Here is a 16,707-nt window from a genome sequence, read left to right as displayed (position 1 = left end):
GTTCCAAACTGCCTATGGAAGCAATGTCAGCACAATAACTGTTCGTCAGGAACAACATGAACTGAGTTTCCATGGCCGAGCAGCCGCACACAAGCCTAAGATCACCATGCGCAATGCCAAGCGTTGGCTGGAATGGTGTAAAGCTCGCTGCCATTGTACACTTGAGCAGTGGAGACGCGTTCTCTGGAGTGATGAATCACACACTTCACCATCTGGCAGTCCAACGGACGAATCTGGGTTTGGCGGATGCCAGGAGAATGCTACCTGCTCGAATGCATAGTGCCCACTGTAAAGTTAGGTGGAGGAGGAATAATGGCCAGGGACTGTTTTAATGGTTCGGGCTACGCCCCTTAGTTCCAGTGAAGGGAAATCTTACCGCTACAGCATACAATGACATTCTAGACGATTCTGTGCTTCCAACTTTGTGACAACAGTTTTGGGAAGGCCCTTTCCTGTTTCAGCATGACAATGCCCCCATGCAGAAAGCGAGGTCCATAAAGAAATGGTTTGTCGAGATCGGTGTGGAAGAACTTGACTGGCCTGCACAGAGCCCTGACCTCAACCCCATCAAACATCTTTGGGATGAATTGGAACACCAACTGCGAGCCAGGCCTAATCACCCAGCATCAGTACCCGACCTCACTAATGCTTTTGTGGCTGAATGGAAGCAAGTCCCAGCAGCAATGTTCCAACATCTAGTGGAAAGCCTTCCCAGAAGAACGGAGGCTGTTCTTCTGAGAAGCAGCAAAGGGGGGACCAACTCCATATTAATGCCCATGAATGAAATGTTTGATGAGCAGGTGTCCACATACTGTTGGTTATGTAGTGTACTTCTGGCACCTTCAAATGGGGGGACTTGATTCACAGTCCTTTCATTTCTAAACGGTAAAACAGATATATAGGAAAAAACTCAAATAAATGATAACAGTCTGTACTGTTGCCTCATGTTAAATGTTTTATCTCAAATTCAAAATGCTGCAGTATAGAGCCAAATTAAAAGTTCCAGCATTACTGTCCAAATCATTACATAGTAATATAATTACATACAAACATCCATATTCATTATTAGTCATCGTCATCTATTCTAGGGTACTACCACTGAGGTATAATAATAAGAACGTGTACTGCACTCTGGGAGAATCTCAATTGCATTTCTTTGATTATTCACTTCCCCTCCCCTTTGACCTCATCCAATTGGGAGTGGTTTCCACGAGATAACACAAATCTGCTTTTTGGTCTTAATTTAAGGTTTGGCATCAGGATTTCTGTGTTTTTATCAAATTATTTTTAAATGTAACTAGGCAAGTCAGTTAAGAACAAGTTCTTACTTACAATGATGGCCTACCAGAGAACAGTGGGTTAACCGGCTTGTTCAGGGCAGAATTACAGATTTTTGCCTTGTATCGAATTCCCGAGCTGACAGCAATTTTTCAGTTACTGGCCCAACACTCTAACCACTAGGCTACCTTCCATGGTTAAGGTTAGGTTTAAAATCAGATTTCAAGAAGATCAATTGTAAAATATAGCCAATTTGGACTTTTTTGTCTGTTTCATTCTCCCTTTGAAAACATCCTACTGTCACTGAATAATCACTTATATGTCTATGATAGACTGGTGCATTATGCACTAGGGTTCAATGAATGGAGGAATTAATTACTAGGCTATTTCAAAGTATTACAGGGACTCAATTTAACCTGCACTCACTGCCTGTTTGTCAGCTAAGCACCTATCAGCCAATCAAGATACACACAGCACCACATTGGTGGCGTAGCGATACGTCAGCTCTGCCAGCGTGGAATACGGAGCGCCAGTCCAGGAAGTTAACATTTACAGGAGTTAGCTGTTCAGCCGTCAATATTATAATATTCCCCACGTCCATACAGACTGGATAGGCGGCGTATCCTTTTCTCAAGCTTTTCAACTGTCTGAAGGCACCGCGTCACAAGGTAAGCACAAACGAGCTGTCAATCTCGGTGGGGTCCAAGCGGTAACGCTAGGCAAACTATGGCTAGCAATGCTAGTTAGGCTAACAGCACCAACAGCGGTAAGCCAGCTGTCATTGCTAAGTATTACGCGGAACTAGATGTATTTACTTTATTCACGCAATGCAATGTGGCATTTAACCCTTGCATGTCTTTATTTTTTCATGGCTTATGTCGTCAATTAAGAAGCTGCCACCTTCCATTCATAAAACAACTTATCATCGTGATGACGACGCTGCTAATTTATTATGGATGGTCACGGATAGCTGATTGACTAGCGCAGTTGCCGCGTTCAAAACATCTGGGAACTCTGAAATCTCCGACTTCATCGACAACTGAGAACGCGGGGGGGAAACGAGCTTCCGACGCTGTGTTTTAACATTTCAAAAGGTCAATAATCATCGCTTTCAAAACCGGTTTTTGAAACATGCTGATATGTCCCTTTTCATATCAGCAATAAATATAATAAAAATATACACTTACATTAGCAGTTTTCACATACCCACAAGATGTGTGTGCCTCCAGTCGACGAACTACACTTTCCACAGTTACGATTACACACAGATTTGGAGCATGCTAGATGGCTATTTAGCATAGGTGGCCACCTATATCTTGCGTAAACAAGTAATGCAACTTGGAGATATGGCTGTGTAGTATTTTCATTTGATATGGAAGATACGTTCCTTATGTTTCCAAAACCGTACGGCAAGCGATGCGTGTTATAGAGCAAGCGTCAGGGCTCTTAAACTCCCCTGGTCAGAACATACTTCAGTAGGCAGCCAGAGTCATCATGATCAAGGATGTTATTTATTGGTTAACAGACATTTACTGAAAGACAAATATCTAGGCAGATCATAAATATATTGAGTGGTATGTTGTAGAAGCAGAAAATCCGGTTTGATGAAATCAGCCAGGTAATCCAACTATTACATAACAGGTGTATCCATAACCACACCCATTATCATTTCAGACAAATTAGGGCCTTGAGGCACCACTGGTAATGAATAGAAGTTATAGTCAGACTGTATTTACTTTCAACTGCTTCTCCAGTCGCCTGGAATTGGCAATAACATGAGCTAGACTGTGGTAGAGTCTGTTACATCATGCTAATGTCAATATTTGACTAATGTTAACAATTAGATTGACCTCTTTACTATACCTCTGATCCACCTCAACGTGCAGTCCAATAGGTGACATAGGAGGGTAGAGGGAGGATTAGTGTTAAATATAAGGCTTTAGGGGGAGAGAGAACTGAAAGATGTGTTTTTAGCTAGCCTCTGGCAATGGCTCTGTCTAACCCTGAGATTGAATGAGGTATCCATCTGCTTTAGTGTCTTTTTGCTCAGTCTCTGACTTCTGACCGTAGATGATGGTCGACCCCACACTGGCTGAAATGGGCAAGAACCTCAACGAGGCCATGAAGATCTTGGAGGATGGCGGAAAGTGAGCTTTTATGAATTGGTGTTTGTTCATAAAGATGTATTGACGAGTATTACACTGGCTGTTAATGACACGCATCTCTTCACACACTGTATGTTAACACAAGTCCGATGCACACACCTGAAGGACTATCTGACTTGTTGGTTTTGTTTGTTTTTCTCCAGAGCATCAGATCCGGATGCAGATAGACGACAGTTCAGCAGGAGTAGTATCCCTGGACCCCTACAGGGAGAGTGAGTACAGTACATAGCCCTGTTTCTCACTCTCAAACTAGTATATTTCTCTGTCTCTCTCTCTCACACATACAAATGTGGATGTTATTTCACAGAAGTAATGAGTTCCCTCAAGCAACGCGTTGTGTGTTTTGTTCCAAACTTCCAGTGGGCAGGATGTGGCCAGTATACTCCAGCTGGTCCAGAATCTCATGCATGAAGATGAGGAGGAAGACAAGCCAAGCCATCGGTAGGTCTGACATTAAAACACCACTACTGAGAGCATATGTCAGTTGGAAGGCCATCTTAGAATTTTCTTATCTGTATAATAAGAATTTCCATGTGAACAATAATAAGTTGTTGATAATATCAATGAAAAATCTATCCGGTTTATTAAAGTTGCAACAGATCAGAGGCAGAGAAAAGGTCTATCTGGCCTCTTGGAGACAAGCCCTTTATATTCTAATCAGACAGTACCAAGTGCTCTGTAAAAAACCAGCCCAAGAGGCTTGTAGGAAGTCAAAACAAATTGCAGTGACATTGTCAGCTGCTACAGAATCACACCGTGTTTCACAGAATACAGTAATAATCAGTGTCCTTGTACCTCCAGTCTGGCGTCAATCACTATCAACAGAACCTTGCACAAACAGAATGTGAAAACATATAAATATGCTAAGCATTGTGTTAATCACTTTTCACTGTATATGAACTTTATTCATCTTAAATATTCCCAATACAATCAGTATAATACAGTTTATCAACATCACGTCTTTGTGACCTCACTTCCTGTGGGGGTCTTGTCCCCCAGCAGGATGCAGAATGTCGGAGAGCAGGGTCACATGGCGTTGCTAGGACACAGCCTAGCAGCCTACATCTCCGTGCTGGACAGAGAGAGACTCAGGAAGCTGATCACACGCATCGCGTCTGACACAACACTCTGGCTCTGCAGACTCTTCAGGTGTGTGTCTGGGTCTGTCTGTCGAGTGCGTGTGTGTGCTTGTTCCTGATGCTTTGCTAATTTTGATGTCCTGCCAGGTATGAGAGTGGCTCAGCATACTACCATGAAGATGACAGAGAGGGCCTGCTGAAGGTGTGTCGCCTGGTCATCAACACCCGCTATGAGGACTACTCCACAGAGGGCTACACTGTGCTCAACTCCAGACAGCCTGTCATTTACCAGAGCGCCACCTGCAGGCCTGGCCTGGGACAGCACCTCTGCAGCCAAGTAGGTGTAGAAGCAGACATAGAAACGCATTGCGTGTTCTTACATGAAGACACACAGACAGACCTTTTTGATGTTACTTTAGTGTTATAAGAGCAGATATTTCAGAAGTATGTAGATGTAGATTGACTTTAACACAAATCCTCTCTTCCTCAGCTGGCTCTGCCTCTGTCCAGCCTGTGCACCGTCCCCTGCAACACCATGTTTGGATCCCAGCACCAAATGGTACATCAGCCTCATTTAGATAGGGCTCATACAATGTACACTACATTACCAAAAGTATTTGAACACCTTATTCCAAAATGATGGGCATTAATATGGAGTTGGTCCCCCGAATTTGCTACCATTAGATATTGGAACATTGCTGTGGGGACTTGCTTCCATTCAGCCATGAGCATTAGTGAGGTTGGACACTGATGTTGGGCGATTGGGCCTGGCTCGCAGTCGGTTTTTGATGGAGTTGAAGTCAGGGCTCTGTGCAGGCCAGTCAAGTTCTTCCACGCCGATCTCGACAAACCATTTCTGTATGGACCTCACTTTGTGCATGGGGGCATTGTCATGCTGAAACAGGAAAGGGCCTTCCCAAAACTGTTGCCACAAAGTAGGAAGCACAGAATCGTCTAGAATGTCGTTGCATGCTGAAGCGTTAAGGTTTCCCTTCACTGGAACTAAGGGGCCTATTCTGAACCATGAAAAATAGCCCCTGACCATTATTCATCCACCAAACTTTACAGTTTGCACTATGCATTGGAGCAGGTAGCGTGCTCCTGGTATCCTCCAACCCCAGATTCGTCCGTTGGACTGCCAGATGGTGAAGCATGATTCCTCACCCCAGAGAAGGCGGTGAGCTTTACACCACTCTAGCCGATGCTTGGCATTGCGCATGGTGATCTTAGGCTTGTGTGCTGCTGCTCAGCTATGGAAACCCATTTCATGAAGTTCTTGACAAACAGGTATTGTGCTGGCATTCCATCCAGAGACAGTTTGGAACTTGGTAGTGTGTGTTGCAACCGAGGAAAGATCATTTTTAGGCACTTCAACACTTGGTGGTCCCGTTCTGTGACCTTGTGTGGCCTACCACTCCGCGGCTGAGCTGTTGTTGCTCCTAGACATTTCTACTTCACAATAACAGTACTTACAGTTGGCCGGGGTAGCTCGAGCAGGGCAGAAATTTGACAAACTGACTTGTTGGAAAGGTGGCATCCCATGACGGTGCCACGTTGAAAGTCACTGAGCTCCATTTTATACACCTGCTAGCAAAAATAGCCGAATCCACTCATTTGAAGGGGTGTCCACATTCTTTGTGTGTATGTGTATATATACATATGTGTGTGTATTTAAATTCAGCAAAAAAAGAAACGTCCTCTCTGTCAACTGTTTATTTTCAGCAAACTTAACACGTGTAAGTATTTGTATGAACATAACAAGATTCAACAACTGAGACATAAACTGAACAAGTTCCACAGACATGTGACTAACAGAAATTGAATAATGTGTCCCTGAATAAAGGGGGGGTCAAAATCAGTATCTGGTGTGGCCACCAGCTGCATTAAGTACATCTCCTCCTCATGGACTGCACCAGATTTGCCCGTTTTTGCTGTGAGATGTTACCCCACTCTTCCAACAAGGCACCTGCAAGTTCCCGGACATTTCTGGGGGGAATGGCCCTAGCCCTCACCCTCTGATCCAACAGGTCCCAGACGTGCTCAATGGGATTGAGATCCGGGCTCTTCGCTGGCCATGGCAGAACACTGACATTCCTGTCTTGCAGGAAATCACGCACAGAACGAGCAGTATGGCTGGTGGCATTGTCATGCTGGAAGGTCAGAATGAGCCTGCAGGAAGGGTAAAACATGAGGGAGGAGGATGTCTTCCCAGTAACGCACAGCGTTGAGATTTCCTGCAATGACAACAAGCTCAGTCCGATGATAATGTGACACACCCCCCCCCAGACCATGATGTACCCTCCACCTCCAAATCGGTACCGCTCCAGAGTACAGGCCTCGGTGTAACACTCATTCCTTTGACGATAAATGTGAATCCGACCATCACCCCTGGTGAGACAAAACCGTGACTCGTCAGTGAAGAGCACTTTTTTCCGGTCCTGTATGGTCCATCGACAGTGGGTTTGTGACCATAGGTGACGGTGATGTCTGGTGAGGACCTGCCTTACAACAGGCCTACAAGTCATCTCTCCAGCCTCTCTCAGCCTATTTGGGACAGTCTGAGCACTGATGGAGGTGTTGTGTGTTCCTGGTGTAACTCGGGAAGTTGTTGCCATCCTGTACCTGTCCCGCAGGTGTGATGTTCGGATGTACCAATCCCATGCAGGTGTTGTTACACGTGGTTTGCCACTGCGAGGACGATCAGCTGTCCGTCCTTTCTCCCTGTAGCGCTGTCTTAGGCGTCTCACAGTACGGACATTGCAATTTATTGCCCTGGCCACATCTGCGGTCCTCATGCCTCCTTGCAGCATGCCTAAGGCACGTTCACGCAGATGAGCAGGGACCCTGGGCATCTTTCTTTTGGTGTTTTTCAGAGTCAGTGGAAAGGCCTCTTTAGTGTCCTATATTTTCATAACTGTGACCATAATTGCCATACCGTCTTTAAGCTGTTAGTGTCTTAACAACCGTTCCACAGGTGCATATTCATTAATTGTTAATGGTTCATTGAACAAGCATGGGAAAGAGTGTTTAAACCCTTTACAATCAAGATTTGTGAAGTTATTTTGATTTTTACGAATTATCTTTGAAAGACAGGGTCCTGAAAAAGGGACGTTTCTTTTTTTTGTTGAGTTTATGTATTTAGGACACTGGGGTGCCTGTATGCGTACTACCTACCATACTACCCTGATTTTTAAATGGAAAACAATATCTTTCTCCATGGGTGTTTTGCTGTTTGCAGGACATTGCCTTGCTGGACAAGCTGATCAGAGAGGATGTGGAGACTGGGAAGCTTCCATTGCTGTTGATCGCCAACGCTGGTCAGTGGGGAATTCTATCACCTTTTTAATACAAGAAATGGCAGAGAACACACATCTACTCTTTAAAAGTGTTTTATTTTCTCCAAGGTTGTGTGCTTATTGAAAAACCTAGCATGGTGACACACTTTTAAAAAAAACGTAATTTTACTAGTCAGTTAAGAACAAATTAATTTTTTACAATAATGGCCTACCAAAAGGCCTCCTGCGGGGATGGGGGCTGGGATAAAAAATAAAATGTGTTTATGTATGTGTACACACATCACAACAAGAGACAACGCAACACGGAGACAGACCTAAGACAACAACGTAGCATGGTAGCAACACACACAGTTTTACACTCTAAAGTGAAACAATGTTTACCCCTTGACCAACCAGGATGTTATTGTATGACTTACCTGGTCAAATAAAGGTTAAATCAACATGTCAGTCCCTCTATCACTGACATATTGACCAAGACGTACTGCAGAGTGACTCAGAGCGTACTCGCTGCCTGTCTTCCCAGGCACCCCTGGGGCGGGACACACAGACAAGCTGGGCCGTCTAAAGGAGCTGTGTGAACAGTATGGCATGTGGCTCCACATAGAAGGGTGGGTAACAACATTACACATACTTGTAATACTTGTAATATGTCTTTAACCAACCATATTGGAGGGGTTTGTAAATGCTTTATAACTGCTTGGTCTTTTCTGTCTCTCAGGGTCAACTTGGCCACCCTGGCTCTGTGGGACGTCTCGTCCCCCGTGACGGCACGTATAGGATATGCTCTCCCATTCTGTGACCCTCAGAACTCTAAATGAATACACTGTAAGATGCCTGTATAGTACGGTAATGTAATATGTCTACTATGTGTCTTTGCCCCCTCCCCTGTCCCCAGGCGGCCACCAGGAGTGACAGTATGACCCTGACCCTGGGTCCGTGGCTGGGCCTGCCTGCTGTCCCAGCTGTCACCCTCTACAGACACGAGGACCCAGCCCTGGTACGCTTTCTCCTTTCTGTTCTCTCTTCTTTGGTATCCTCTCTTAACTCTCTCCCTGTCTGTAGCTGTAGGGCCTTTAAACTTGCATCCTTTCTTCTTGCCTCCCTTGAAGTTACTAGAGATATGATTTGATTGGTGTAAACTATGTAGTGTAATCTTTGGTTTCACCTATCCATTTGAGTTCTCTCTCTCCTGTCTTAGTCTCTGGCAGCCGGGTTGACCTCCAGTCAGCCAGTAGAGAAGCTGCGTGCCCTGCCTCTCTGGCTCTCCCTGCAGTACCTGGGCCATGATGGGATAGTGGAGAAGATTAGACACGCTGTAGAGCTCGTAAGTACCTTGGGTTAGTAATTACCATGTGGGTTAGCGATCTGTATTCATTTCTATCACCTTACTGCTAACAAACTGACCTGTGTTGTATCTCTTTTTGTCTGTAGAGCCAACAGCTTCTGGAGAAACTGAAGACTCTGGCTTCCATAAAGACTTCAGTAGGTCCACAACTTGCTGTTTAACTATCTACTACTATTAATGTGTGTGGAAAGCATTTATGCATTGAGGCTGTTCTAAGCAGTCATAAGCTGTTTATTGTATTTAATAACGCACAATGGGTGTTAACGAAGGCACTATAAAGCCAGTAGGGGGGGTCATATGATGAAGACCCCCAATATATGAACTTTTGCTTGTTGAGTTTTAAGATACGATAACTTAAGAAAACAATCATAAGATCACACTCAACTCGAACACACAACACACAGCTATAAAGATGCGAGCATCTGACGTCTGTTTTGTCATCATCAGGATGAGCTTGACTCTGAGATCTCTTTCGTCGATGCTTTGACTATGGTAAAGAAACAGCACTGAGCCTCGCTAACAGAGACCTCCGTCATACTGTCGCTAAATGAAGACCTTGTTCACAGGCATCAGCTCTGAGCAGATAGTGACCTTGTATAATCTGAAACAGAGTGTGAATATGATTGGCACATGTAGATTTTGAGATCATTGGAACGGTGCAGTAACTGCTGAAGTTGATCTGGTGAACAAGCAGAGTGTGTGGGTCTGGTTACTGTGTTGATGGTGGCTTTGAGTACCGTTTGTTGTAGTGAGTGTCGTGTGTAGGAAGTGTGTGTATACTGTGGATAGTGAGCTGTTGGGTTGCCTTGGTTACAGGGTGTGGTGTCTCTCTCTCGGATCCCGCCGATCTCAGGTGGCTCTCTACGGGACTTGCTGGGCTCTCTCATTCTGTCTATTGTAGGTGGGACCAACCCTCTTTCCCCTGCTTGCTCCCCCCTTTCTTTCTCTGTTTCACTCCGTACCTGACCATGTTTGTCCACCTGAATGCCCTGAAAGGCACTGTATTTGAGACACCGCTCAAATCGAGGGCATTAATTTGCTAAAACTGCAATCAGTCCACTTCCTGGTTCCAGTCCAATTATCACTACAGGCAAGTTTTAGGCACAGCAGAGAATGTCCTGTCCCCTCACCACCACGTCTTCACAGAACCCTGATGACTCTAAAGTTGAACTTTGGCCCAGGCGTCATCAAAGATGGACCTCACTGTGTTTACATAACTACCCTGTTAGGGTACAACAGTAACAATCCAACATGTCACTTCAACCTGTCAATCCTGCTATGGGTACTGGGTAGTACATACCCTTACTGTGAATTGTTAGAGGTGGGGAGAAATTACCAGAAGGAAAGTAGTATTTTCTGTGCTGAGATTTTCTCCAAAACTAACATTTACCCGACTCAATGATTTTATGTACAAAGTATACACAGTACATACAATAGAATGGTCAGTTGTGGATTTGTCGTAGGTTGTAAGAGTTAGTCATGTATATAAAGTCCATGGAAAACACAGACATGTCCATTGTGAATGGAAGTCATAGGCATTGACATTTATGCCCAAACATTTTACTTTAAAATTATTATTATTTATTTTTTAAAGCTGCATGATTTAACAATCTCCATGCAGACCACTTTGACTGCTCAAACAGAGGATGTGTGTCACAAACCCAGGCATCTCCATAGCATCACATCACACAGCTTCTCCGGCCCATTCTCACACAGTACACCTGTTTGCATGTTAATGACAACAGAGTTTTTTAAAGGTCAAAGGTTATGATCCTGGATGTGTGGAACCTCACCTGTGTGTCTCTCACCTTTCCTGTGCTGCAGGTGGAGGATGAGCTCAACTCTCCAGTAGTAGTGTTCAGGTTCTCCCAGGAGACCAGTGCAGGTGAGTGGTTAACACTACTCTTCCTGTTCCAACACATTTTCCTCAACTAACCAGGAACTCTTATTCAGCTGCATCCAACTTACTTGTAAGTTTGAATGTAATAATGCATTCAAATGAGTATCATGTAAATGTACTATGGGTTTGAATTTGGCATGTTATATGTAATGGGTCATAATGCTATGCCCTCTTCCCTCTACTCAGAATCCAGTGGTGGTTCTGTGGAGGGCTACTTTGCTGGAGAGAGAGAAGTGCTAGATTCCCTCAACAGATGGGTGAGCATTTGTATACAAGTGTAATGGGTGAGACCATGTTGGTTGGTTGGTTGATTGATTGTGTCTGCCTGTAGCTGTGTGAGCAGTTGGCACAGCTGGTGCCCGCCAGCGGGGTAGACATAGTGGAGTTGGAGGACGAGGGCACCTGTGTCCGCTTCACCCCTCTTATGACCGCCGCAGGTAACACACACACACACTCACCTGTAGGACACACACGCATCATAAAGAAAGGCACACACTCACCTGTCAAATAAACATTCACATGTTAGACATACCATAATTTGTATTACACACACTCACCTGTACAGTTAATGAAGAACACCTGATCATTGTCAGTCAGGCACAACTCTCCTTTTGTTGACCCTTTAGCTGTTGACCTCTGAACTCTGCCCTCTGACCTGTTCCTTCCCAGCCCTGGGGACCCAGAGGTGTGACGTGGATCTGCTGGTGGAGCGGTTGACTGAGCTGATTCCTGTGCTGAACTGTACGCTGCGTCTCAGACTGGACTTCAGAGAGGAGGTGTACCGCCACTCTGCCCTCAGTTACATAGAGGACCTCAGCTGGCCTGGCCTGGGAGCTGTCAGGTAGGAATATACTGTTATTCATTCAGTATTTGTATCATTAGTAGCTGTTTAATTACCATTTTACCATGCAATTTCATAGGAAATATGTGGTAATTTTTGTACAGTAAAATAATGTGCAACTGCAACCAAAATGTTTTGTGTAAAGCAATGTGACTTGTATCCACTCAGGTATGAGCCGAGGGTTGAGGAGCTGACCGACAGTAAAAGAAAGCTGGAGGTGGAGAAAATCAACAGTGAGCTGCTGGTGAAACTAGGGGATCTGGATGCAGACCTCATCTTCTCCACCGGTCAGTACTGTGCCTGTCCACAGCACAGAGCTCCTTTTATCACATCTGACACTCAAGGTTTCATTCTTCCCCTCAATTAAAGGAATGATTCAGACCTGGTTCTGCTTCTGCCTGCTTTACCTCTTAACTTCTCTCCCTCCATCCTTAGGCCTGGAGTTCGGACCCGAGAAGGACTGCATATTTATTGGCATGGCAACGGAGGACCTAGACGTGGCAGAGCTAGTGGATACGATAGCCGCCCTGGGGAGGGACATAGAGGAGAACGGCAGGGTAAAGCTATCTCCTTCTACTCTGTTTACCTACAGTCTGTCACTTCCTCCAACATGGCTGGTACTTCCAGATTATATAGATTTTTGATGATAAAATGTAATAATCTATGCAATACTACAATCCTATTGCATTGATTGAGTTGTAAATGACTATTTTCTTCTGTCCCATCTTGTCACTAGCTATTAGAGAACATGACAGAGGTGGTGAGGAAAGGCATCCAGGAGGCAGAGCTCCAGCTCCAGAAAGACAACCAGGACAAACTCATGGAGGAGGTGTGTGTGTGTGCGTGTTTGTATATGTATGATATTAATCAATGTTTTGTATACGTGCACATTTTATGGACTGATTTATATACATTTTTTTGCACCATCATCTCCCTCTCTCTCAGGGTGTGTTGAGACAGATTCCTCTGGTCGGCTCCGTGTTGAACTGGTTCTCTCCGTTCCAGAGCACTGTGAAGGGCAGAACCTTTAACCTGGCTGCAGGTACACAACTGTGTGTGTGTGTGCCTGCTCATAGGTTGCTCCTGTACATCTGCATTCCGATGGTATATTAAGTGACTGTTTCCCATAGGTTCCCTGGACTCCACAGAGCCCACCTACTCCATGAAGGCCCAGACAGGTGGGCTGGCGTCGCCAGAAACCCCTACCTCCTCTGCCAAGAGACTGCCAGGTATGGTCTCACAGAATCTATAGATGGGATATTCTTGTTCTTTCACAGTCATTCTCTTTTAAAATCAAGGGACATATTTTATTTATTAAAAATACTGGAAATCTAAGACTACTATTCTCTGATTCCTCCTCCTTTTCCTCCTCCACTTGCAGGACAGAGGCTGTTCCGGCGCGAGGGTGCGGGTGGCTCTGACTCCCACAGTGAGACCAGCTCCGTGGGCCAGGCTGAGGATTTCTCCAGGGAGAGGTTCCCACAACCCACCACACCGTCCCCTGTCCCAGACGAGGCGGTTTCCGTGGTCCCTGAGAGCCCAGAGATCCCCCAGGTGCCGGCTGAACCCGAGCCCACGCAGGAGAAAGGTGAGGTTGGTACACAAGAGAAGGAGAGACAGCCTGATGGCCAGGACGCACCAGTGGAGGAGACGGGCAGATAGGACAGCCCCCAGAGCAGGGTTATTTGAAACCAGCTCTGAAAGGTTCCAGGCCAGTCCAGCAGGTGTTACAGAGCAGGGATTCATTCCATTCTCAAATAATTCTCCCTTTCCTCTTTTCTTGACAACTGTCTCCTTATAGATCTAAAGGGACTGGAAACTGTGATGAGAGATAATTAGACAGCAAAGGCTTCACTTAGCCTACCAGAAGGGTAGGGATTGCTTTTGTCATTGTATCTCTACTTTATTTTTTCTTTCCAGTCCCTTGATGACTGGAAGAGGTCAAGGACAAAGGGAAGGAACCAGGTTTTCAGAATAGAATCCAGCCTTAGTCTCTAGGGTTGTGTCTGACTGTCTGAGGACTCGATCATTGTGGGTTAATAAATAACTATGTAGGAGTAGGACCTAAGAACTCTGGTCAAGCAGGAACTACACCTGAGGCAGTGAGTCAAAGGTGAAGGGTCGTCTGAGGACTTCCTGGTTCATGGCCTCCACTACTTCAGTCGGTCTCGTCATGGCCCGGAGGTAAAACAGCTTATATGCAAGCCAAGTAACGTGTGACTAACACTGGAAATAAAACCATTTTATTTTCTATGTAATGTATGCGCACCTATTTCTATCCACTCAATCACCATCATGATCAGTAAAACCAGATCTATATAGAGGGAAATATAGTAGGAAAATGAAAGCATACTGTGATATGAATTGAACGAGAGAATACACACACCCACCTGCTTCTGATCTTTAAACACACCCACAGTATATGTGCTCTACCCCAATAGACCCTCCACGATTTGTCAAACACCATACTGTTAATTTTTTCACATACTTGGGTCTGATTGGTGTTTTTTTAAACAATATAAATGTATTTTTTTAATAATATGACCAATGGGGATAACATTTCCTTACATTCACAAGCAAAGTCTTGCTTTACATGCATTCTGAGGAAATTGTTTTTTTCTTTGCCAAAAAATATAGTGGCTGTAAGTTATGTTGATGTTTCCTGTGAGAAATACATACTGTAGCCTAGTAGCTATTATAATGCCTAGACTGATGATAGCATATTTGCAGGTTAAAGGATTTGGTTTCAATGCAGGGCTGTTTAAAAAAATATATATATATATATTCAATTTGTTCTGTCCATTTATTACTGCACTACCTTATTTAATGTTGCACAGTATGTGTTAATCAACTTTTTCAATTCATTTATTTTTTAATTCTCAATAAGTCTATAATTTGTTGCAATAACTACTTTGATGAAGAATTATGATTCCTGACTTGAAATGACAACAATATTTCCATCCTGCTTCCATTACAATCTCTGATTTCACGTACCTTTTCTCTAAGCCCTTTGTCAAGGATCCAGTTTTATGTTCCTTCTATACCATTGTCTTCAAAACAGAAGTTATCTAGAGAATTGAACTATTCTCGACCTACAGCTCTAAGGGGGTTTACGACATGTTTTGTACACAGTTGTAATTATTGAAATGATAGGTGTTACATTCTCGTTGTCCAATCATATTTCTGCTATGGAGTCATAAAAATTGGGAGAACTTTAATGACCTAGGGTGTCAGTAGACTACAGACGTTGCAATGACTTTCAAATGTGATGAATCATTTGCTTATAAAACTGCTTTTGTATCCACTGTACAACACTGTGCCGTTAGACATTTTTCTATCCAAAGCAGACAGAATGGAATGAGCTTCTACTTTTTAAGTTTTTCTTAACTTAGGATGTGCACTTAACTTGAAAATACAACCATAATTGTTGTCTTCTGAATTGATACTATAAAGATGAGCTTGGTTCACTGTACTCTGATATAATTTCCATTTGTTGTATATCTGTTTAATGTCATAAGGCTTTGTTATTATGTCTTTATCACCTTACTTTGAGGACATTGTTTTCGTGTTCATTAAACATGTTACTTTTTATTCCGCTCATAATCAGCAATTCTGGTGCAATCTACTCATAGCAAAGGAGAAAAATAACTGATATTTGTTGAACCAGGAGCGTTATTTTTGATAACTAAATTAATGGTGTTTCTGAAGTGAAAATATTTAATAGATTAATGTGTTAAGGACATAGGTGGTTGAAGTACTGCGCTAGTCTCATTGAATGAAGTGCAATGCCTGTTTCTCAAAGATGTCTGAAAAAACACTGGTCAAATGTAATTTCATGGGATGGAAAGAGGGATGTATTGAAGAATCCAATCAGCTTTATTAAAACATGATCTAAAACAGTTTTGTGTCATCAATCATTTGCAGGGACTCTTTAATTTACAAGTCGAAGGTGTTAATCAAATTGTTAGTTCCCAATTTATTAGTAATTCCACAGTCAACATCATTGAAATCCTGATTTAGTACCAATGTCAGGTTAATGTGTTTCTCCTTGTCAGAAATATCCTATGGAATCAGTATGGGGAATTAAAGAACCCAAATACACACTGCAATGCTCAAACTTTTTCCTCAATGTTGTTTCGCCCTGCCTTCGTTGATGCACCGTTTTGTGCTGCTGGACATTGTGCTAGACATTGTCTCTCTCTAGTGGCAAAACTAGTACTTTGCACCAAGGCCTCAGCTGAACCTCAGCAGTGTCTTTACAGAACAAAATTATAAACGCAACATGTAAAATGTTGGTTTCATGAGCTGAAACAAAAGATCCCATGAATTATCCATACACACAAAAAGCTTAACTCTCAAATGTTGTGCACAACATTTATTTACATCCCTGTTAGTGGGCATTTCTCATTTGCCAAGCTAATCCAGTCACTTGACAGGTGTGGCATATCAAGAAGTAGGAGTATTTCTGTCTATAATAAAGTCCTTTTGTTGGGAAAAACTCATTCTGGTTGGCTGGGCCTGGCTCCCCGGTCACGTTAAATCCATAGATTGGGGCCTAATGAATGTATTTCAATTGACTACTTTCCTTCTATGAACAGTAACTCCGTAAACACGTTGAAATTGTTGCGTTTCTTTTTTTTCAGTATGGTTCACGTTTATTTCGATGGGAATGAAAATGAACTAAACTTGCTTATGTTACCTATGTGAATAGGACTGCAATGCCATTAGATACCCACTGTCGGTCAATAGAGAAGGCCTACACTGTGGAAAGAACTCAGAAACTCACAGATAGGCCTATACAAA

The 16,707-nt window shown here is 43.6% G+C and overlaps 1 protein-coding gene and 1 pseudogene across 7 annotated transcripts; one reads left to right on the top strand and one right to left on the bottom strand.

Annotated features, from left to right (window-relative positions):
- Window positions 1-1,780: 1,780 nt before the first annotated feature.
- LOC139421546 (pyridoxal-dependent decarboxylase domain-containing protein 1-like) lies at window positions 1,781-15,804 on the top strand. Of its 7 annotated transcripts, none has more exons than XM_071172554.1 (24): window positions 1,790-1,946; window positions 3,349-3,425; window positions 3,587-3,655; window positions 3,804-3,884; window positions 4,443-4,592; window positions 4,670-4,859; window positions 5,013-5,081; window positions 7,761-7,839; window positions 8,342-8,426; window positions 8,537-8,585; window positions 8,714-8,815; window positions 9,017-9,142; window positions 9,250-9,300; window positions 9,980-10,060; window positions 10,988-11,048; window positions 11,250-11,320; window positions 11,395-11,500; window positions 11,733-11,904; window positions 12,073-12,191; window positions 12,340-12,461; window positions 12,641-12,733; window positions 12,850-12,946; window positions 13,035-13,133; window positions 13,286-15,804. In XM_071172554.1, exons 2-24 carry the CDS (start codon window positions 3,349-3,351, stop codon window positions 13,564-13,566), a joined length of 2,430 nt encoding a protein of 809 aa, XP_071028655.1. In that variant the 5' UTR covers window positions 1,790-1,946; the 3' UTR covers window positions 13,567-15,804. The 7 variants fall into 7 exon arrangements, with proteins under 7 accessions (XP_071028662.1, XP_071028661.1, XP_071028655.1 ...); XM_071172558.1 differs by lacking the exon at window positions 9,980-10,060 and adding an exon at window positions 9,611-9,655; XM_071172556.1 differs by having other exon boundaries at window positions 1,807-1,946; window positions 4,446-4,592.
- On the bottom strand, window positions 6,688-7,374 carry LOC139422635 (uncharacterized; annotated as a pseudogene).
- Window positions 15,805-16,707: the final 903 nt, after the last annotated feature.

This window comes from Oncorhynchus clarkii, chromosome 12 (genome assembly GCF_045791955.1).
Source record: "Oncorhynchus clarkii lewisi isolate Uvic-CL-2024 chromosome 12, UVic_Ocla_1.0, whole genome shotgun sequence".
In the NCBI taxonomy this organism is placed as follows: domain Eukaryota; kingdom Metazoa; phylum Chordata; class Actinopteri; order Salmoniformes; family Salmonidae; genus Oncorhynchus; species Oncorhynchus clarkii.
The sequence above is the reverse complement of the archived record's forward strand: the minus strand, read 5'-3'. Positions and strand labels throughout refer to the sequence as shown.

Bases quoted from the DNA above. Each gene is read 5' to 3' on its own strand.
- LOC139421546 (XM_071172554.1), top strand. From the start codon at position 3,349: ATGATGGTCGACCCCACACTGGCTGAAATGGGCAAGAACCTCAACGAG. The intron at 8,427-8,536 runs GTGGGTAACAAC...TCTGTCTCTCAG, and splicing joins ATGTGGCTCCACATAGAAGG to GGTCAACTTGGCCACCCTGG. The intron at 12,947-13,034 runs GTACACAACTGT...TGTTTCCCATAG, and splicing joins AACCTTTAACCTGGCTGCAG to GTTCCCTGGACTCCACAGAG.